Source organism: Vidua macroura, chromosome 7 (genome assembly GCF_024509145.1).
Source record: "Vidua macroura isolate BioBank_ID:100142 chromosome 7, ASM2450914v1, whole genome shotgun sequence".
Taxonomy (NCBI): domain Eukaryota; kingdom Metazoa; phylum Chordata; class Aves; order Passeriformes; family Viduidae; genus Vidua; species Vidua macroura.
Genome location: NC_071577.1, coordinates 29,556,237 through 29,579,844, shown reverse-complemented (window position 1 = coordinate 29,579,844; position 23,608 = coordinate 29,556,237). Strand labels below are relative to the sequence as shown.

The 23,608-nt window shown below is 43.0% G+C and overlaps 1 protein-coding gene across 5 annotated transcripts in view; it reads right to left on the bottom strand.

Moving 5' to 3' along the window:
* SLC15A2 (solute carrier family 15 member 2) overlaps positions 1 to 23,608 on the bottom strand; it is a 58,190-nt gene that overhangs the window by 21,869 nt on the left and 12,713 nt on the right. For 4 of the 5 annotated variants that reach the window (XM_053981744.1, XM_053981742.1, XM_053981746.1 and 1 more), the window contains exons 7-20: positions 21,574 to 21,651; positions 18,868 to 18,950; positions 17,781 to 17,867; positions 17,376 to 17,465; positions 16,967 to 17,011; positions 14,708 to 14,740; positions 13,564 to 13,652; positions 11,763 to 11,844; positions 9,696 to 9,821; positions 9,168 to 9,332; positions 6,513 to 6,559; positions 3,783 to 3,893; positions 2,613 to 2,709; positions 20 to 166 (exon numbers count right to left, since the gene is read on the bottom strand). In XM_053981744.1, coding sequence (XP_053837719.1) covers positions 20 to 166; positions 2,613 to 2,709; positions 3,783 to 3,893; positions 6,513 to 6,559; positions 9,168 to 9,332; positions 9,696 to 9,821; positions 11,763 to 11,844; positions 13,564 to 13,652; positions 14,708 to 14,740; positions 16,967 to 17,011; positions 17,376 to 17,465; positions 17,781 to 17,867; positions 18,868 to 18,950; positions 21,574 to 21,651 — 1,280 coding nt within the window. The remainder of the gene's footprint in view (positions 1 to 19; positions 167 to 2,612; positions 2,710 to 3,782; positions 3,894 to 6,512; positions 6,560 to 9,167; positions 9,333 to 9,695; positions 9,822 to 11,762; positions 11,845 to 13,563; positions 13,653 to 14,707; positions 14,741 to 16,966; positions 17,012 to 17,375; positions 17,466 to 17,780; positions 17,868 to 18,867; positions 18,951 to 21,573; positions 21,652 to 23,608) is intronic. The other variant, XM_053981745.1, reaches the window with a different exon arrangement.

Here is a 23,608-nt window from a genome sequence, read left to right as displayed (position 1 = left end):
TTATCTTTAAGTGGAGTACCTGAGAATAGGAGAAGGCCAGACCCGTAATGGAGAACATCACCTCCCCAGCAGATATCAATAAATATTGTGGTAACTGCCAGGCCATATGGACATTGTTGGCTTTGATGTCTTCTGACTTCCACTTCTCAACAGCACCTCCAGAAATCTAGCAGGAAAATAAAGGCACACTGATTAGTTGCTGAAAGATCAGATCTTTCTTAGTCTGGACAACAGCAGCAAATTTACCAAAAAACAAAGTTTTAAGCAGAGGTTGAAAAAAAGCTCTGCCTTTGAAGCAAACTATGGCTCTCAACCCTGCCATTTCCAAGCCTGTTGGGAATAGGGTGACTCCTGCTGGACAGAGCAGAGAGAGCAGGATGGAAGCATTCCAGCTCATTTAGGTACCACAAGAATTCCCTGAATTCTTGCAAACCAACAAGTTGTCTTCTGTAGTGGGGCTGGGAAAAGCCTGTGAGGTTCCAGTACAGAGCCTGTGACCTGCTGCTGTCCACAAGGTCAGAAAAGGATGAGAGGGTAAGCGCTCATTGAATCCATGTGGTCACCACTCCCATTTTATCAGCGCTGTACAACTTCCCTGTGATATCACTGACACTCAAACAAGTTCAGCTCAGGAATGCCAAGAGTAGCAAAGACTGCTCCATATTAGATCTATTCAGATAGTTATGGTAGCTGTATTCCTAATTATTTTTTGTTTCTTTTCCCAGGTGTAATTAATACTGCCTGTGATGCACAGAGGCTCAGAGGCTGAGAGAGATTTGACTAGAAGCCAGGAAAACACTAAATTGAAATGACTTCAGGCAGAAAACCCTGTGTTTAAGGAGAGTACTTGGGAAAATACAAGGGATGTTTACGAGATGTTCTTAATCACCAATCATTGCCAGGGAGGCAAATCAAGAGACTCTATTTCAGCAGGCTAAAAGGGGTGAGAGGAGTGCTGTGCATTGCTCCTTAGCCCATAAAGAAATGTCACAAGCACCATGCTGTAACTGCACACTGAAGAAGACAGCATCCCCATGATTTAAGTTTCACAGTTCAGCTACATTAGCAGACTAATATATTGTATTCTTGGTTCTTCTATATGGCACTCATGGCAGAGGAGCGGGGCTCAGTACAAATCACTGCAATAATTAAAAGTGATCTTGGCCTCAAGCAAACTAACTCTCTACAGAAGGCAGAAACCACAGAGAGAGAGGTGGAAAAACAGAGGATGAAAAATATTAAAGTACTAGCACAGGGTTCAGAAAGGCTGAGGCACAGAGCCACCCTGAGCAGCCAGAGCTACAGCAGGGACTCATGCAGATAGGACCACAAACTGGAATCCTTGGCACAGTGACATGGGACACATTTACCTCAGCTGGCCCTGTTATCAGAGGCTCTGGGGCAATTTTCTTAGTGTTATATTTTTAATGCAAGTTCTCTATCTGGTTTCTCATCTGGTGAAAGAGGCTTGGAGCCATGGAAGAGGGGTCTGGCCAACATCACTTCAAGTGTGTGTGTTTTATGTACATAAATCTCTGCACTCACAGATGGCAGCATCTGCTTGTTCCCTCCAGGGTTGTACATCCCACTCCAGCTACTGGAATTGGAAAAAAAAAAAAGCCAGGTGCTTCACAGCTATATTTTTCCCCTGATGTATTTGGACTCTGCAGACATGAACAGCTCCCATTAATTGCCCAACAGGGAGAAGCTACTGCCAGGGAGTAGCTGACAACACTTTGCTCTGCTCATCACAACACAGCAGCCAAAGTCCCAGAGGGCAGCTTAGCAGTGTGTCCTGTCAGACCCAGTTTGTCTGTGTGCCTTTGTGGTGGAAAGGTTAAAATGGGAACAAAGCTGATCACGTTCATCTCCATGGCTCCAGCCAGTTGGACCAGGGTTGAAGCAGTGTGTCGGAGAGGTTGGCAGGCAGGGAAAGGAATCCATCCTCTCAGCAGTGCCCAGACCCCATCAGAGCTAGGCTATTCAGAAAACTATGCCTTGACTTTACACTAGGCTCTAAATTAGCTGTACAGACAGTGAGAGGAGGAAACAGATGTACAACCTCACCAACATCCTCCCTCAAGACTTTGTCCCTCTTCTCCCTATGCATAATCTACAAAATCTTGGAAGATCAGACTTTAGTTCAGTAAGCTAAATGTAAGGATAGAGCAGACTGTTTCTGCAATTTTTTGAGTGTGAGGCCCTACCAGGTACAATATTTTAAAGACCACAAGCAGAGTCAGCTCTTGGCAGGTGGTAATAACGCTGTGCAGTGCTCTGGGTCAATGTTAACTGCTCAAGGATGGCATGAGACCAGCACAAACCACAGATCACATGTTTTTCTATGGAAGATTTCTATCAAGGAAAAGATTTTATTTCTTTTTAACCCGTGCAATCTGACATGATCACAGAGTAAGGTGGAACAAATACACACCTACCTTGCTTACATAGGTACCAAAACTTTTTACTATCCCTTTGATTACAGACTGTCTTCAGATGGCTACTGCCCAGGGATCAGAGAGTGGACAAAGCAAGGGAGAGCCAACAACACAGGAACAAAAGCACTACCAGAGAGTAGAACAGGAGTGTGTTACCATCATAGGAACACTTACATTAGTTATCACAATGGTGTATGAGGCACCAAAGTCAAGCAGCCCCAGCTCCAGGGGGAACTCTCCTGTTTCAGTTATGCATTTTCCATTATTATATCTAGATAAAAGGATGAAGGACAGTATTTCCCAGTTAGTTCCACAAACAAAGAACACAGAGCAGAGCTATCAAATGTGCCCCTGAAATGGAGCAGGGAGGACGCAAGATGTAAAGATGCAGTAGCATTTACATCAGACAATCACTGGAGTTCTTACTATCTTATCCTTCCAGAAGCACTTAGTCACTGACTGGAATTTACCTAATGACCCAGGCCATTGCTAACATTTTTTAATGGTTTCTGTTTTTTCTTAGTGCTGATGTAATTTTTTTCTCCCCTTTAGGTCTATTTTCCTCCCAAATTTTGCTGCATTTCTTCCAGAAATGTAGGCCAGACAAGTAGTCAACAGGAACTCAGAGATGTGGACCCAGAAGCAACTTTGTTTCCTTTCAATAGAGCAAATTACCTTCATATTTGTTCTTCTGATTTTGGATGTGTGAGATGGCACAGAGGCTCAGCAGCATTGCCACAATGGCTGCATCCTACTAAATTGCAGCAATAAATATTTTGGATGGAGCTGATGCAGAGAAAAGCCATGAAGCTTGTTTTGAAACATTGGAAATGCTAGAAATACCCCACAAGAGCCAACTCCAGTGCTGCCAAACCATGGCCATATGGAGCCCCTGTCTAACAAGCCCAGCCTGCAAAGTCATGTAATGCTACTTGATGTTACCAGCCCACATATAACACTTGGTAGCATGGAATATGAACTGGCCTTTCCCTGAGAGCACCCTAACACCAGGAGCTTGGGCCTGAGAGAATAACAAAATAAAGCAGGCACTAAATAGCAGAGGACATTTTACCATGTCCCACCTTACTCCACTGGCACAGGAATGGCCAATCTCTTCCCTCCAGGCCCCCACATAACGTGAATAAAAACTTCTGCACACACATGAGTGGCCTGGAGCACCTGCTCTGCACTGCGTTGATAATCCTGCTTTTTACAAACATCTGCCCCCCACAACCACATGCCAAGACAATAGCAATGCAGGTTTTGCTATTAGGCTGAAAAAAGTCTCTTTGTACCCAAGGAAATACCTCAGCAAGGACCTTCAGCTCAGGAAGAGAGACTTACATGTCCCTCTCCAGCAGTGAGTACTCAGAAGCACTGTAGTTTTTCTGAACAGCAATGAACCTTTTGCTATCGATGGTGAGGTTGACATCTTGGCTCAAACCATTAATGAATCTGCAAAGAAACCGCATTTCATTTACCTGTCACACAGAGCAAAAGAAGCATAATTGCAGACACTGTAGAAGTTTGCATACTCTCTCAAAACATTCTGTACTTCCATAAGTTTATGAGAGTCTCTTCTGCAAGTTACTAAAATATTTGTCTGATTCATTGCCTAGTTTTTCAATACAAGATTATTTTCCCTGTTGCATAATTTTACCCTCTTACTCTCTTTTCTTTGAAAAGTGACCCTCACTTTTTGTGGTCTAGAACCTCCTGGCAATCCAATCTCAGAGACCAACAAAGACTGCAGCAAATTCTGAGAAGGCCATAAAGATGATCAGAGAACTGGGGCACCTCTCCTGTGAAGAGAGGGTGAGAGAGTTGGAGCTGTTCAGCCTGGAGAATAGGAAGCTCCAGGGAGACCTAAGAGCACCTTCCAGTATCTGAAGAGGTTCTACAAGAGAGCTGGAGAGGGACTTCTTACAAGGGTAGGGAGTTATAGGACAAGGGGGAATGCCTTTAAACTGAAAGAGGATAGGGTTAAATCTTGTTAGATCTTAGGAAGAATCTCTTCATTATGAAGGTGGTGAGGCACTGGAACAGGTTGCCCAACAAAGTTGTGCACGCCTCATCCCTGGAAATGTTCAAGGGCAGGTCAGATCAGGCTCTGAGCAACCTGGTCTAGTGGGAGGTGTCCCTGTCCATGGCAGGGGTGTTGGTACAAGGTGATCCCAAGGTCCCTTCCAACCCAGACCGTTCTACGACACTATGGTGACTGTTCCATGGCTGTGTGAGTGGGCAGAGTGTCAGCCTACCACAGGAAACTCTGAAGCTGTGCATCCTGATGAGCAGGTGCACCATGCTGGCAAAGAGTTTCTACCAGTGGCAAGGGGTTTTCTAGCACAATAAGATATCTTCATCAAAACTAAAACTTATATGGGAACAGTTTGTTAGGTGTTTTTTCATAGACAAAAGACACTTTCCTTCTGGCAATTCAAAAATTGATAGTAAAATGAAACAGTTTTCATTTGACCTATATTTTAAGATATTTTGGTTTTCAGTTCTTTAAATGGGGGTGAAATCCCCGAAGTTAGTTAAGTGCTTAACAAAAGTAAATTTTTAGTGCAAAAATATTTTCTTCCCAGTGAAACTTCTTTACAAATTCTTAAATGGAAAGTCTGGGGATTTTTTCAAAATTCTCCACAAGAAAATATAAAAAAAAATCTGACTAAGTAAAGTCTTCAAGGTGTTTAGTCAGTAGAAACCTTCACAAGTACAGGGCTATGAAGAGATACTGCTCTCCTACTTTGTCTATACAGGCTTTCAGATAAAGGAGTTGGACATTGTTTTTAAGGTTTGTTTTGTTTGGTTGATTTTTTTGGGGGTTTTATTTTGTGGCGGGTTCATTTTGTTGTTTTGTTTTTTTTCTAATTACACCTTGCCGAAATACTCTTGAAAGTCTATCTGGAATCCTGTTTTTTTTTTTTTGTTGGTTTTTTTTTTTTTTTTTGGGGGGGGGGGGTTGGGGTTTTTGGGGGGTTTTGTTTTGTTTTGGTTGTTTGTTTTGTTTTTTGGGTTTTTTTTGCAAGTTTGTGCCGAGCTGCGGGGGCTTTTAGCCTCTCGGCACGAAGCTCGGATAGCTGGTACATCTGAGGGTCCACCAGAAGAACGGGAGGGACACTCGGGCTGCTGAAATCCTGCTCGTTTATTGAAGGGTCACAGAAGAGGCAGACAGGGAGACCACGAAGCAGAAGGGAGGCGGATTCCGAGAGCCCCGAGGGGCGGGGTGAGGGATCTTTTAACTGCGTAAGGGTAGGAGGGTTTAGCATTCGAGGGAACAATCGGGAAAAGGCTAAAGGGAGGGGAGATATAACATTAACCACTGGGGAAAAGGGAAAGGAGTGTTCTTGGTGGAAGAACCAAAGGGAAAACGTGGAACAGAGAAGATTCTAGGCTAAGGGGCAGACTTGAACAGTAACTGACAGGACAGGGGGAGGGTACAATTCTCTAACAAAAGGGGGTGGGGAACTCATACAACTGCTGTTTCCCATGGCAACCCTAGACTGCCTTCCCCAACCCCTCCTCCTACAAGTTTGCATCTTCTGCACCTCAGCAGCCAGCACAAACCAGAACAGGAGTGTTTATGGACTAAATGGAGTAGCTCAAATTAGGAAGAGTGGACTAAGCAGAGCCCAATGCCCAGCTGAATTGTTTAAGAGGATGTAAAATTGTTGCTGCATCCAATTTAGTTGACACTTGTGCATGAGTTTGGGTGAATGTTATGGGTTGTCCAATTTGCAAAGGACATAGCAACAGCTCCTATCCAAATTGCTGCTTCCCTTTCATCAGTGAGATGAATTTGCCACTTTTCCAAGGAAGGAACTCTTTTATGTTGCCATCACAGCCCAGACTATCCCAGGCAGTGAGCAGCAATAGTTCTCAGCTCTGCATGGCATGTGTGGGAGGTGACACTCTGTCAAGCCTCCACAGCTGACACCCAAGTCTTGCACGAGAAGTGTGGACTAGATTCCAACCCGGGAACATCTGGGCTATGTTACATACAGATGCATTAGACAAAAGCACTTTCCCTCACCCAACCACCGCCAAATCCTCAAAAAAAGCCATTCCTACCTAACAGCTGCCAAACCATTTTCTGGCTTTGCTTCCAAGTCTGTAATCTAAAGAGAGGAAGAAAAAAACCATCAAACATATTTATTAATGCTGCCTTACAATGTGTAGCAGACAATAGTGTCTGCAGAGTTACACATGTGCTGCAAAGCCTGTGGAAATCGACTGGACTCTCACATAAGCTTTACATCAGGCCACAGCTGGGGAGCCCTGGTACAATGAAGCCAATGGCAAAATTTCATCTCCTCCAAGGGCTTAAGATGAGATCATACCTTTTCTCCTCATCTCTTCTGTAACAAAGGCTACTGAGTTTCAGCCAGTCACCCTTCTACTGAGGCATGTAACACTCCCCCAAACAAGTATTTTTCTTGATATTGAGATAGCAAGAGAGCATTATCCACATTAGCATCTTTTAGTGACTAGTTACAATTAAACTTGAATGCCTTACTCCTACAAAATCTACAAATGCCTAACTTTCAGACCCCGATACTTGTCATATTCATAGACTTCACAGAAGCCTAAAGATGAGAGGAACTGCTAGGTTACTATACTGTTGATCATGCATCACTCATGCTTTCCTTGATCCTCAATCCTCAAGAGATTAAACTGTTGTAATGTGCAGTCAGAGAGCAGGAGAAACCAAGATCACAAACAGATCTCTGCAATGGCCATCTGGATGGGCACACTGGGGAGTGAGAGACTCTCCTGGAGACCACAGCTAGAACAGCAGCTAGATAGAAAATCAACATTCATTTGGAGAAACCTGTTTGGTGTACGACACTGAAAAAAACACAGTTAAGACACAGCCCTGCCCTGGAGGTTGTCTGTCACAAAAAAAGAACACAAAGCAAAGCTCTTGGCTGGTAGAAATCCAGAGCTGTGCCATGTCCACTGAAGATGGCAGGGCAATTTCAACTTGCACTGCCCACAGATGGAACCCAGTCAAGCCAAAAGGGACTTTAGAAACTGGCTCTCTCTCAAAATTTTCTGGCCCTTTCTCCACACTTTTTTCTCTGATGCAAAAACTCTGATGAGTTTCTGAGACCAAGGATCCAGAATTTCAGTATATCTATTAATGTCTATTGTACTTCAGAGTAATATGCTACCCACAAATAACATATGCCCTAAATAATAAATAGCCACAGTGAACAATAAATGTCAGAGCAATAAATAATAAACAGCAACATCACTTTTTTTTCCATGGCAGACACACGGGGATGAATACTCTAGTTCGTTGCAGACAGACCAGCCAAATTATTACTCATTTTCACTGATGATCCCCAGAGCTCTCAAATTCATTTCCTGCCTACTCAACAGCCCACAAAGGAGAAGAAACCAATTTCAGATATGATCCTTCCAGGAAAGCACTCCCACCTGAGTGAGAGGGCCAAACCCAGCAGTGAGGGAGGTAACTCGGGGAGGTAACTGTGCTGCCCTGCAGCACAGCAGTGATGCTGGCACTGCTTTCCTTGGGTTGCAATGCTGGAAAAGTATCATTTACCATGCTGTCTTCCACATCTCCCTTATCTAGAGCTGTGAATGACAGGTCAATAGCATCACCCAACAGCACAGATGTTTCCCAGCACATGAGAGCCTGCCTGTGCCAGGGTGGGCATTAATTTAAGCACAGTCTAGACAGCTGGGGCAGCATAGATGTACTGGAGCTCTAAGATTGCTGTGCTCCAAGCCTGTTGCAGGCTTTTGCTTCTTAAGGACTGTATGAAAATCACAAGTATCCATTTCTTCAGGAAACAGCATACAGCTTTCAGGATCACAGAGAAACTTAACTTTGTGTGATACTGAGCTCCAGACTCCAAACCATAAAGTTTGATCATCAGCAAAGAACCTCGATGCTATGACAAAATAAATTCTTCAAATTAATTTCAAAAAAGTTATATGGTTTCTACTATGTAATATTGAATGCATGCTGTGGGTACCCTGCAAGGTAAAATGCTCAGGAACTGCAAAGAGAATGGATCTTTTAGCATGAGGACAGATTCTGATGGCATTTACACACCTGCCACAATGTGCAATAACACCATGAATTTCAAGAGAGCTTCTTAGGATACAGCTATGCATAAAAGACATCAGAATCTGCCCTACACATCCCATATGCCCCTCTCTGATTGTTGCAGAAATACACAAAGTCCAAATACAGCCAGCTTTGCTGCTGAGCCTGAAATGAGCTTAATTATTTATTCTGTTCAGCAAAACAAATGGGCCTTCTGTGCTTTTTCACTAAACACTTGCAATAACTAATTCCAGAATCATTCCTCTGATGCTTTTATTCCATGGCCAGCCCTGGAGCCTCTTTAACATCTTTGCTTTATAGAGCCATCTTTGGGGGAAAACCTCTGGCTCTGTTTCCCCAGCTTTCTCCAGCTCTGCTGCCTAGCAGGCATGACTCTGCTCTCCCACTGCAGCACTCAGTGGATTAAAGTGTGCCCAGAAACTCTCAGATGCCACAACACCTCTATTAATCAACCAGCAGAAATGTGTACAGATCCAGTGCCTCTAGCTAAGAAATGAAGTTTAGAGCATCTGAGAGCAATCAGACAGACATTGCAACTGAGCAAATGAATTAATGAGCCTATTACCCCATTGTAGCATCACAGCCATTGAATTAATACTGTATTTACACTTCACTCCCACACTCACTAAGCGGCTTGATAGGCTTCCTTCTGCCTCAAAAACAATTAAGCTGTATACTGATTTTTCCTTCACGGTGTAGTTAAAAGCAAGAGTCAATCCTTGATGTTGCAGGGTGAAGTTAAGGCTCTGTTGCTCTCCATTCAATATTAATTTTGAGTACTCAGCTGGGTTCTGTGGAAGAAAATAAACTTGGTTACACTTTCTTCAGATAAGAAAGGATTTGTATTTTCCTACCAGGTGTAACACTATCCCCTCTTTAAGGGAGACTGTAATCCTGTTATCCTTTATTCCTAATTACAGGTGAATGTAAGGTGCATCCTTTGCCAGGGAAATTCTTCTCCAAATGTTCAATTTCTGTTTCATATAACAGAGATATTATGCTTCATTTGTAAAGCTATTCCCATGCACTTGTGAGGTGATGGAGCAGAACAAGCTTTTGCATCTGTGGGCTATATTAGAAAATGCCTGAAAAAAACTCCATCCTTTCTTCAATGACATGCAAGTCAGGCCTTTCAGTCCCAAATATATGCTTACCTGAAAAGACTCCACAGGCTGCTGAAATAGGTCCTTGTCTTGGATTGTCACTTGAACAGGGTTCTTGGCCAAATTCAGGACCCGTATTAAACTTTCTTTTGGGACAAGTCGAGGCATATCGGTTTCCTAATTAAAGTAAAAGGCTTTAAGTGCCATCTGTATGCTTTATTAGCACTTTAATATCTCTTCATTTTTAGCCATAATAGTCTTCCTCTCTGTAATGACACTTTTCCATCCCTTCCTCAACAGAAGTTGCACTCAGAGAAAACTGAACATAAATCATTTTTAGGGAGGTTTCCTCATAGTAGCTCAATGACCAACCCATCATTCCTCCCAAAAATTGCTCATCACACCACTAAGTGTATAGACTACGCACCCACTGAGGAGGTAGAACAATGTCACAGCTTTCATTATACAGCTCCCTTGTGCCTGGATTTAACCAACTGCCACATCAGAATGGAAAATTTTGTGCTTAGCTTTCAAAAGCAGTGATCAGAATAATTATTTTCCACCACAGTCAGTGACTAGGGAAAGAATCAGACCAGAAGTTAAGTAGTTTTGAAAATCCCAGTCCAGCTTTATATCTGTAATCAGTGCTTTTACATTACTGGACACCTTGCTATCTCTACAGCTGACTGTATAGATATTATTCCTTGTTTTCTGAGAGAGGTAAGCTGATGCCTCCAGCACTAAGGTATCTCCTTCTGTCAGGAATCATTTCCTAGGAAGAGTACATCAATCAGTGTCAGCCTTGTACTACCTGCAGAGCTAATATTTTTTTTAACTTCTCTTTTTTTCTTGTTTTATTTTCAAGTAGCTGCCAGCAATACTGCAGAGCTATTTATTTTTCTTCTATCTTATCTGATAATTTGGGTATTGCAGGCAGGGCATTTTGAACCTAACTGGGTGTGGAGACACACTGCCAAAGAAGTCAGAATGAGCTGATTTCCCTGTATCCATATGCTGCTCTGGGCCAACAGGCCTGCTAATATTATCCAGCACATTCCATTACTGTAGTTTTTCAATTCTGCTACCCACAGACAAATGAAGGTGGACCATCTTATCTTCCTCTTTGTTAGATCCTAAAATGCCCTTTAGAGTAAAATTTTCATGCAAAGGCAGGGGGCAACCTCTAATTCCCCTTGCCTCTGCCCAGAGCACCCACAGCCAGAGCAGACTTTGGTGCTTGGCCAGAGATTCTGGTGGTGGCAATGAGAGCATTTCTTTGCTCACATAAAGAGATCAGAAAAAAGACCTGAACCCACACAGTCTCTTTTCAGTGGGAGGCTCGTTAGGGGATTCACCTGAGGAACCAGCAGATGTTAATCCAGGGCTGTGAGCCAGCCACTCTAACAGAATGTTTGAAGTATACATAGAAGCTTTAAAAATTAATCCTATAGTAACTTTTGTGAGACAAAGGTCAGCCAAAGTCTACACAATGCTGGTCATGAGCCAGAAACAAACAGCACAAATCTGCAGGAGCTAACATGGAATTTATAAGAGATGTGCTGCCATCCTCTCTGGGGATGCCTGGCAGTCCCTGATGCCTGTGTCAGCATTCACTTGCCTCCCCAGAGAAATAATGTGGCTTGTAAAAAAGCCATCCCCATCATAAAGCAGGAAAGTAATTAAATTTTAAAATTTTAAAACTATTAAATAAAAAAAAACTGAAACCACCATACACACATAAAAGACCCCAAACAGAAAAGTATAGGCAAGCTACAGCAAGAAATAGGAGAGAGAACAAACTACCTTTTGGAAATTAATCACTAGCATTAACTAGATGTCTGTCAAGCACTTTGACGATGGAAATCTAGAATATAGACCAATACAGATGACCAGCACAGCAAAACTGCAAAGACCAGAAAGAAAGACATAGGGACAAAGAGAGGGAAAAGTAGACAAGGTAAGAATTATCATCAGCAACTGGATCACTATGCTCAGTTGTAAAGAAAATATTACAAATTTTGATCAAGGAGCACAATGGCTTAAAGGATCACCAGATCATCACTAATAACATCCCGTTGAAAGAAAGTATTTCTGAGGAATGCCTTGTGCTTTACTTACATTTATTTTGACTTCTATAACAGCTGCAAGTCCAAATGCCAGCCCTGCAAGGATCATACCTGTTGCCATTTTCCTAATAGGTCTACGGAGCAAATGAAAGAGGTGCCATTAAGGAAAAAAAGTAATTTAAACTATAGAATACCATTCCTCAGAGCCAAAGATGTGCCAGAACCATGTAATAAACTGTCCAACAGGTGGCACTCAGGATGACAGGCTGTTTAAAATTGCCAATCTCTTAACTTAAAACTATTTTATTATTCTGCATGAGGCCAGAACTGAGGCAAATTAAAATTGATATGCCGTGAAAAGAAGTTCTTTCCTTGCAAGTTTCATATTATCTTTTTCCCAGCTCTTCTGGTGGGAATAGCTCATGACATTATGTTAATCCATGATGTTGGAAGGAGCACCAGAAATTATGCATCTTCAAGTCCCTTTTGGGAAAGGCAAAAGAAAAGTAGCATTCTATTTAGCAGTGAGAATGAGAAATAGAAAAATGTGTAGTTTATGTCATCAATGTTTCTGACCATCTGGAGCATCATTCTGGATTATTTCTCGTGCCAATACATTTACATTTCTAGAAAATAAAGAGCTTTCTTCTAAACTCAAGGCAAAGCTAGTGCAACTTTACCAGAATTACTGGTGAGAAAATCTGATATAAATCAGAATAATACATGTCCAGAACAGCAGATTCAAACTGAGTATTGAGTTGTTGAGATTTAAGACAAATCTGGTTCTAGATTCAGTGATCTCCACTCTTTGTAATGGTCTTTAGTCCTGGCATTCAGTCTCAGTTGGTTCTTGAGTTTGTGCAGCTGGGTCATTACTCTGTGTCATCAGGCAGGAAGTTTTCTGCCAAGTCAAGGCACAGTCCAGGCCTTGGGCTCACAATGGTATCAGGGAGAAGCACAGCCTCTGATGTGTATCCTCCAAAAGGGGCACCATTGCAGGGCTGGACAATATTTTTGATGTGTCTTCAGGTGCAAGCAATTCAGCACAGTGGGAAAGGACCAGCAGGGTAAAGGGGAAGGCTTCTGAGGCACCTGCCACCCCCATTTCATGTGGTTTTGTCTGTCCATAGTTTGGATTAGGAACGTGCTTTTTAAGCCGATCGCCCCACTCATTACCCTTTCCTATGCTATGGTTCACATGCAGAAGTGGTACTGGGGCACAGAAACTTGTCTCCTTTCAGTTGAAATTCCACTGACAAAGGCACTCCAAGAGTGCACATAATGTACTTCCACTGCTACAGGGCATCAGTCCACAGAGGCAGAATACAGATAACTCTGAATTTAATTCACACAAATTGCATAAAGCGGGTCTCATAAGCAACCTGAGGTCTGTTCCTATTACACTGCACTTTTTGCTAACATAGACTAAGGATAAAATGCTTGGCTTATATAGAAATCTCCTTATGCACTCACTGGTTCAGATCCTAGCCAGCATGTGACCATGAATTTGGTCTCACGGGGACTTTTCAGGGAGGGAATTATTTAGGCATGACCTGGGAAACAAGGTGGAAAACATGTTGATCAAATTCAAAGTGAGACTACTCTATCTACTTTTAGAAAAATCTGTACAGAGCAGAATCCAACATCACTGAGTTTTACCCTCTGGCATTTCCATGAGCAAATGGGTCACTTCCTTCTGTGGAAGAGGGTGATGCTGCCTCTTGGGACTGAAGTATACTCAAACATTGGGAAAGGTGAATGGAAATTTGTGTTTCTCTTCTTTAAAAGGTATTCTGCACACTTACAGCAAAAGAAAAAGCACAGATGCATCTGCATTGTCCCCAAGTACTTACGTGAAATTCAATTTGCACATGTTTATCAGGGGGTAGAGCCCAAGGTCAAAAATTGGGATGAAGACAAGAATAAGAAGTGGGTTTAAGAACTGCAATACAAAAGAATGGAAGTTCAGTGGCTAGAAAGCAACTTTTAGTAATTAAACCTATAAAGCACTGTCCTCCAGAAATTATTCCATTACAGAAGAGACATGGACAAACACTTAAAACCTCCTTTTAAAATATAATCACAGTTTGCACTTAACAGCTTCTGCTATTTAGTTTTCACAGGCATGAATACATTTTGTTCATATCCTCCCATCCAAGAGCATCACTGGCCCAGTTTCTCTGGGGAGAAAACTGAAACATGATGTTTTTAAAGAGTACAAACCCCACTGACAATAGAGACAGGTGACCTTTGGTGCTGTGGTGGGACCTTACAACGAATCAGCAACAATGGAAACATCTTGGGACTTCAGCAAAATCCCAGAGGAACAGGCACTATTCTGTGAGATTGGCAATTTCTCACACTTCAACACAACCAAGTAATCCCCCAGGAACAAAATTTCTCCTGATAGGAGCACAGCTTGTCTGCCAGCCAGAAGTGGCAAAGCAAGAAAATAGAGAGCAATGAAGAACAAGCAGGGAGAAGTGTTGTTTCAGTTCCAAAGGAAGATTTCAGGGAACAGAACAGCTTTGAATTTCTCCAGAGCTATTCACCATAAGAATTGTAATCAACTCTGACAACATAGCACCATCTTGCTTTCATGTTTTCATCTACCCTGCAGAAAGGGAGGAACCAAACATATTTCAAGAACTATGTTCATCCCAGGACAGGAGCCTGTTAAAAGGAGATACAGGTGGTATTCTCTACATGCCAGCACTAGTTCAAGAACTACTGTGTGGCATGTTACCCCACACCTCTGCACTGTTCTGCAGGGGTCAACTTCTGCATTAGGACATCCTTGGGGTCTTCTGAAGCCCAAGCTTGCAAAACAGCCTGTGAACAATAAGGCAGAGGCCACACCACAGCATCCAGCAGGAGCACTGCTATTACTTTGAAAAGGAGCAGAGAATGGCTACTGGTCCCATGAGAAAAATATAAATGAGAGAAAAGAAGAAGATACATTCTAAGGGTTATTTCCTACCCTGTAATATATTTTACCTGCATTTGGTCAGGTTGAAGGACATATATTCCCTGAAATAAAAAGATATTCCAAGTGATTCATAAACACTATAACATATCAGTGCATATGGTAAATAAGTAATCAGTCCCAGAGAGGCCTTTGCAGCCAAGGTGGTTTCCTCAAATGCTTTATGTTGGCTTTAGCAGCTTATATTGTGCTCTTGACACTTTTTGTCTAAGGACACTGTTTAATAAGATAATTTTGCAGAAGGAAGCTGCACTCAATCCTTGATATTTGGCAGCTGTGACCCAGCTCGTGACAGGTACTGAGGCTCATCTTTCAGGCTGGCTGAGCCATGAACCAGGTGAGTGGAGAAGGATGAGGGTGTTAGTGTCCAAGCTGGGAGGCAGGCTTAGAGCTTCTTCCCTCCCTGCTTCTATGATGTGAAAAGCCCCAACCCTATAAGTGAGTGTTCCCAAACTTCAGGACCTTGTGAACTCTGTTGGCATTTTTCCCAAGCTCCCAAAAGAATAATAAAAGACCATCCTTGAGCCAGTGCGCTGCACAAATACCTCTTTCCTCCCCCATCTTCATCTAACAGGCTTTGGACAACTGCAGCTTCTTGGTTTGAGCCAAGAGTCCTCAAGGCTATAAGAGGTGCCTCACACTTGCATCACTATCCCAGCTCACACAAACGGGCAAGGTCAACAGGAATGGATGGATGGAGAGATCCCAGACTCCAAAAGGAACCATGGACCTGTCTCCAGGGAGGGACTGGTGGTTTTCTGAACTCCATTAAATGCTTTTCATTTGAAATTAAGGTGAAGAAGATTGGGAGGGAAGGGGGTTTGCGGTGGCGGGGAGGAAGGGTGCAGGAGGGAAGAAATGAGGAAGGAAGTAACATATTTCCAAGAAAATGGTTGGGGTGGGGGGGGGGGGGGAGGTGTCTCCTGTCTGCCAGTCCTGTCCTGAGCTGAGTCTAGACTGGCTGTCTCTGCCCACAGCTGCCTCCTGGGACAGTGAAAAAATACCAGGCAAATACCCCCTCCTGCTACTTTGCACACACTATAGAAATGTGCCTTTAGGAAATGAGCCTTCAAATACTTCATCTGACACTAAATCATTCCCTGTTTGACTCCAGACTTCCTAGCTGAGCCCTCGTCCGCTGAACAGAAAGACAGTATTATGAACGTGAACTCCAACAAGCCTAAGAGTGGCATCACTCTGATGTTGCAGTTAATTTTCACCTTCTTGAGGTGGGGCAGCTCATGAGGGGAGAGCAGAGGAGACTGAAACAAAAGCCAAGGAGCTATCCAAGTTGGTGTGACAAAATAAAAGCCTTGAATCTATCTTTCCTCACCTGGGAGAGTCCAGTAGTGACACCTGGTGATACTTAGCTCTCCTGCTAATGGATCACTAAGTGCATGTGAGCAAAACACCAGAAAACGAATGTTTTAGATATACATCACATAGACTGCATGGACTTTGTTCTGTCTTTCTGAGGTGGATAAATATTACCCAAGGTGTAGTGTTTTTCATGCCTCATTTAAACTAATTAAGCCTAATGATTATCACATATTGAGAGCCCAATTTTTAACAGGAGTGACATAGAAGGTCTCAAATTTGTGGCTTTAAGACAATTTTAAACTGGAAAATGGACATGTACAATCCTAGACTTTGATGTGAGCATCTGCAGGCAAGATCTAGATGGCCTGTTAAAACATATATGTCTGAAAAACAGCCCAGTGTGGGGACACCTTCGGGCAGATAGCTGATCTACATTTATCTGCTACTGTAGCCTGCACCATTTGCCATTCACACCTTTGAAGAACTTTATGGAACATAGCCAATTAATCCCTATCACATTTTTATCCTATACACAAGATTCCTGCTGGTTTTAAGAGACTCCATTAATGTATCACCAAGTGATCCAGTGCAGAAATGTACAACAGCTTTAGTCACACCTTAAAAGGGCTGAGTGACTTGTCTGTCTTCCATGGGGGCAGCAGGCTGAAAATCCTACCTACCCTAGGTCACAGGGCCACTGGCTGCCAGCAGGTCAGCACCCCTGACCTTGCAGGCTGCTGATGGCTCCCCAGCCCTCACTTCTAGCTGAGATGAGCTGTGATGAACTGAACATGGCTGCATGAACAGAGCCTCTGGCTTCTAATCACCAAAAGTGAGACTCACCCAGATTCACCAAGCAGACGCTCTTAGTACTGCAAGACTCCGGTTAATAAGCAAGAGCAGGGATGTTACTACTAGTCTTACCAGCCCTGATGACATTAAGTACTTACAAAATCAGCATTCATTTTTGTGGCTTGCAAAGTCCACCTGGATCCCTAAAGAGAAAAAAGATGGCGGTGAAGCCTTCAAGATGTTCTATGGGGCTAGAAAACACGGGGACAGAGAAGATGACAGTGATGGAGGTCTTATTTCCCATCTATTCCTTCCCTTCCCTGTAACACCTGTCATTAGGCAGGGCACATTCTCCCCTTTCATTCTCCTGTGCCAGACACCTGGCAGGACTCTGAAGGGCTGACCAGCAGTGATGGTGGAAGGCCCTGGACACCTGGTAGGAGTGTGGCCCGCTATGTCCCCAGGATGCTTTGACATTGCCCCAAAAGTGCCAACCTGTTGCAACTCTGTTGGCAACAGAGGTGCCAACCGAGGCTGGCAGGCAGAGCTGTACCCACGGTACTGTACCTGCTGATCAAACAGGGCCCAGAACATTGGCAGTGGTATGAAGAGGAAGAGAACACGAGTCACCATTTTAACCTCCCCAATCAGCTGTTTCTAAAAGGGAACAGGTAAAAAGGTAAGGTAGGGGTGTAAAGCCAACAGATGATTCAAGCCACAAAGCATAAGTCCTATTTCTTTCTGCATGGCAGCTCTTCATTGCACTTCCTTGTGACATTGGATATGCTTGCATTTCTACATTTCAGTGCAGCACCTAAACTGTCCATTAAGGGTCAGGAGAGTACAGATGTGGGAAGGGACAGGAAAATGCATGTGAGGAACAGTGTGGCCACACCAGACTTACTGTCTCCCCTGTCTGTCTGCCCATCTCCCCCTTCCCACTCCAAACCTACCAGGTAGAGCATCACTTACTGAGTATTTTTCTGAAGCCCAGTCCAGCCAGTGATCTCTCTTTGGAATCTCACGGGAGCGGTTTTTCAGCCGGTTTTTAAGAGCAAACTAGGGAGAAAAATGGGTGAGTAACTCACTCATGCCATACCTGCCCTTGTCACATTCCCAACTCAAGGCTACCTTCCCCATCTCTGAATATAAGTAATTCCAAAACATTGAGGGGGGTGGGTTGCTGGATACTTCTAAAATCTCAGATTGGATGCTTTATGATGAATTGTCTGCAGGGAAGTTTCTATGACACCGTTGATTAAAGGTGTGATGGGGAAATGAATCATGGAATCACTGAATCTTAGAATATTCTGAGCTGGAAGAGACCCACAAGGGTCATTGAAGTCCAGCTCCTGGCCTGTTTATGCTGTGTGCTTCAGTCACTGAACACACTGAGCCACACTGTCAAAAAAAGTGGCAGACCTCACTTAGAAATCCTGTCTTTAAGATCCCGCCTGTTTCCCCAAGGTAAATTTGGCACTAGGATTGACCTAGATAAAGAGAAAACATCTGCTGTTAGCAACAGCTTCCTGAAATAGAAACATCATTATCTACCTAATAATAAGAGAGTATTTTTCACATAATGTATTCAGCTCACACACCATGAAAAACAATTTATAAGGCTCTAATGCAACTTCAGCAAGTGTCTCTTGCATTTACATGAACATGCTGAATGTCCATAATATGAATGTGTGCTATTACTGTCTGCTGAACTGATAAAGTTCAGAAAAAATATTCAACTGAAAAAAAAATGGAGTAAAATCTGATACTCTCTGAGTTTCTGAATTTTCCTTTCAGTTCAGTTTCCACCAGCCTCTGCCACTCGTGGTTCTGCTACATGGACATCAACTGAACAGTTCATGGAGCTAAGGGGAAATAATTGAAATGCTGAAAGAATAAACCAGTACCTAAACGTTTTTCTTATTCCTTACAGCTCATCAGCAAGAAATCCCATAGTAGCGTAGAGAAGAACTCCAAAAGTCACCTCCCCTTTCCCTTTGCACCTTTTTGTCCTGCAACATCAGACTCACGCATGAAAAAGAAAATTACACACACTTACACCAATGCATTTGCACACTTCCAGCAAGACATTTCCTTGTGGTGGTGTTTTTCTGTACAGTCCACTTCCAGCAATGAACACAACTGAAAAAAATATTATTATCCAAATGGGGATTAAATGGCTAAAGCTCAATCCTGCACTGGCTTCTGGGAAGGATCCCCCACCCCTGTATTCAAAAGAAATGCTCTGCCCTCGGGGCACACAGGATAGCACTTCTAAGTAAATAAATATAAAAGAGTTCTTTAATGCCTACAGATGGAAGAAAATGCAACATCCTACAAGAGGCACTGTGATCCCTAGAAAATCACTGTCGTAATATCTACTCTGGCACAACAGGCACATCCATATCTGATTCACTCTGGGAACTAAAACTTTGAAAATTCACTTTGTCAATACTTTTTGTAGACTAAACTTATAGTACAATCCACATTGAATTGCTGCACCTGATGTTGGAAATCAACCCTCACCCATTGGAAACCTGTGAGGATTAATCCAGATATAACACAGGCTCTGTGCACTTGCATTTTACACACATTTCAATGGAAACTGCCCAAAGATCCCTGCCTCACACAGAGACATTAACAGAAATTACCTCCATTTATGGTTTCCACAAAGGGATATACAATTTAAGATACTGTTTTATCTTGGGTTTCTCCCTCAAAGCACAAAGAATATCAGAATGAGACTTCAAAATCCTGTCAGAGATTGAGTTATCTGATTATGTATCATTTATCCTGCTCTCTAAGAGTCTTCGAGGACACTGGAATTCCAAAGAGATTAGTAAGGAGAAGCACCTTAAGCATGAAATCCATATACTGAGCATTAAATCCATATAATAATAATAATAACCTGAACTTTTAAAACTAACCCAGTTGTCTGGGTCAGTCCACAGGCAGTGGAGAATAGCAGGTACTTCCATCCTAACACAGGAGGCCTGAGACACTGCAGGGAACTCACCTTTGCTTTTATCTGACTATGAAGGCCTTTAGCATCCAGGTTCAACTTATAGAACTTAAGAAACCTCTGAAGTCAGTTTAGGTGAGTAGCACTTTGCATTTGTGCAAAGTCACCCAGAGTGGGTAGCTGCACTACCTCATTTTTAGCATCTCCCTGTGAAGATGTTGGTGCTTTTAAAAACGTGATTCATTAGGTTTGCTGAAATAACTTTTGGTGATGCCATTGACTCCTTTGCGAGCTGATGTTCCTGCATTAGGTTTAGCATTTGGAATTAAATGGTATCAATCTACCCCATCCTTCAGAAATCCTAGCAGCCCAGAAAATCTCACTCTAAATCTATCCTTGCTTTCCAACACAGGGAGAGAGCCAGTCGGGGCCAAAAGGGTATTTTCTCCAGTTCTGCATGCTACTCACATAGTCAAATATATCACTTCCCAGAGCATTTCAGCATGCTACAAAGAACAGAGAGCTGCTTTGCCAGGCAGGACGTGGAATCTGGCAGCAGGACACTAGCTAAAAACACATTTCCACCAATGCCCTCACTGAAACTGCAATATTTACATGTTCATTTTCCCCTGGGCAACTACTGCTCTGCTAGAAACATTCATCATAGCATGGAGTGTGCACAGAGTGTGGCCCTAAGCTGATAGGAACAGGCCGCAGGGGAAAATAGAACCTTCTTAGGCCTGTGACTATGCACTTTTTTGAAAATAATTGCTGCAACATTAGCTGTGGCCTGATGATATTTCTTCAGTTTCCTGATTCTTCTCCCTGATGGAAATTTGAGTGGAGACAGCAACATGCACATTCTCTGGGGGACTTTTCAAAATCTCAGATGCTGCAAAGAAATCACACAACTGCTTGGTCTCTCAGTGAAGGTAACAAGCTGAATGAGAAGTCACCCCATGCTGTGTCAAAAGCTCACACATGCAGTGTAATAAGGGAACTGCTCTTCTCAGCAGCTTGCAGCTGTGAAACTAAAGCTAATGGGGTGTCCTCTGTACTGGCTACCAAGGAGTAACATTAAAAATGGGGAGATTGTTGAATGTTTTATAAAGGTTGAAGAAGAAATCTTGACAAGTACATTAATGGGGCTAAGATGCAAGAGTTAAGAAGCACAGGGATTGTAGCTGTCTCCTGACACTTGGATAATAAGGATTTTTTTATTGCAACATAATAATAAGTTGTCACTGCAATTGTGGGAATTACTTCAGCCAAGCAAAGTAAGACAGCTCAGAACAAACTAACATCTCATCTAGCTCCTTCTGCAGCACACAGATTCAGCAGCAGAAGTCTGAGCCATTAAAGATGGCCCTGAGCTGCAGGAAGCCCGTGGAAAGGTTAGAAGTGGCATGTTAAGCTTTTCTTCTATAAGCTGGGGATCTCTAAGGACTGCTCAGACTGCAGTTCAAAGGCCATGTCTCCTCATAGGCAAAGCTTCAAGCCATCAGGAGAATCAGTTTGGTGCCTTCCTTTACATGAGAGCAAAGCAATTATACTCTGAAACATCCATCAGACTATCCCCTTAACAGTATCACAATAAAAGATTGCAGTAAAACCATGCTCTGCCCACCATCAATCAACTACTGATATTTACTGCTGTTCTGAACTGGGAATTGTTAGGTGACCTTGAACCCTTTCATTTCCCGTCACAGTATCCATCCAGAATTAGTGAATTTGTGCATTTTCTCATCTGTCCATCTATTGGACTCAAAAATGGTAGCTCCTATTACCACTATTTCCACTCACCAAGTGCCAACACCATCAGTGCCGCTGGGACACCAAAAGCCAGTGCATAGCAATCCTCTCCAAAACATTTCACATCTCCTGAAAAAGAAATAAAAGCAGCTTATTACATCTAGACTTATGTTACTGGGGCTTTTGATTTGATTCCCTAAATCAGTCACTTCCCCTGGTTTTAAATCTTCTTTGCTGGTGCTTGACACTGTGAATTGAATCTCCTTGAAACAGTTGTCCTCCCTTGATGAAGACAATTTGGAAGCAGGGTTAGTGTCTGCCAGCAAAAGCAGCTGATAATGGGATATTGATGCAAATGGTAGAAGGGAGGGGGCAGACAAATAGGTATAAAGAAGTACTAGGAACTGTAATTGGGGAAAAAAAAGCACAACATTTAAAATAACCTGAAGCCATTCTGTATTTGACTAGATCTTAAGAACCAGGACTGTGCTGCATCAGTCCTGTGTGAAAAACCTGAATCTGTTTTCATAGCGACCTACAGTGGACAAAGTGGAAGCCAATGCCTGCACTGCGTAAGTGGGAGCTCAGGATAAGCCCTAGAACTCCAGTTCCCTTTCCCACCACCACCAATCTCACTAGGGGCAGCCTGCTTCAAATGTCAGGTCTTGCAGCAACCCATTAGGAAACCCGTTGTGTTACAGCATGGGTTGCATCAATCTGAGCTCAGAGTCTCTGAAACCTGCGCCTCTTGGACCAGGTCAGTTCTTGCACCGCGGTCCGGCTGCAAAGAGCAAACCAGCAATGGGCTCTGTGTTTGAATGCCAGGGGCTAGACATTACTGCATTCTTACATGGATAATGACAAAATGGCTAAAGTAAGCCAACAGTTAGCAGGAGACCAATCCATGAAGCCCTCAGCTGCTCCTGTTTGTTGTAGTTGGAAAATCCCAGCTGCACAGCTGTGTGAATGCATAGCATTTATTTACTTATTTTCAGCAAAACAGCTAAAATCCAATAAAGCTGAGAGCATGGGCTCTCTGGGCACACTGAACTTTTAACATGCTAAATGAGTTGGACTTCTCTACCTAAAAGTATATAATTCGTATTTGTACCAAATTACTACAAACTGCATTTCCTGCTCTTCCAAGAAAAGATTTCACACTTAGCAAAAATATGACTTTCCCCATCCTCTCCAGTTCCATGTTGCAACTAGATTATACTGGCACATGATTTGATGCTCCAAGGGACTGGATTTTCATCTGCCCATTGACGACTTTAAGCAAAAACACCTCCCAACTGAATGCTGACCCAGAGACACCAGAGAATGAGCAAGTAAGAGATACAGCATTTGTCTTTGTCCCTGTGCGTGGTGTAAACATGAGACAAGAGCCTGTTAAAATGACACTCCAAACAAACAGAGCTTTCTGGAAGCCATGGAATGGGATTTAAAAAATGGCAACTAAATGTGAAGACTATGTTGTCCCTGTCCCCATCACCTATGGCCTGCTCTGCCTCTGTGCCCATATTTAGAGTGTGCCAATCCCTTTGGCTTCGAAACCCTGCGATACAATGAAGTAAGTGCAGCAAGGCTCAGGGACTAAAAAGGGTTTTGCAAGCAGGCTGGAATATAAAGTAGGTCTTAAATGGGGCATAGGCCTGTGCTTTGTCTTCAAAGCTAGTTGCTCAGGGCAGCAATCTTGCAAGCAGACCCACGCAGACAAGCCTGAGTGCCAGGACAGAGCCCTCCAGAAGTCAGCAGCACCCCGTGGGAGGGAGAAGGTAGGACTGTAAAACCAGCCTTGCTAAGTTTTTTCAGCCCTGATACTGCACAGGACAGCAGAGCTCATTTCCCATCCACAGTTTACCTGAAGCCAAGTCCTTTACTGGCGGTGGGGCATAGATGACCATATAGGTCCTTCCACCTTTCATGTTTTAATTCTGTAGTTCAAACTGGCTTTGAAATACTACCAGGAATATAATTTCTGTGACTTGTCTGCCTGTATCATAAATCTGTTATGCTGCTACAGCAGGATTAACAAGGTGTAAATGCAATACACTGACCACTCCACAGATAATATAATTTCTGC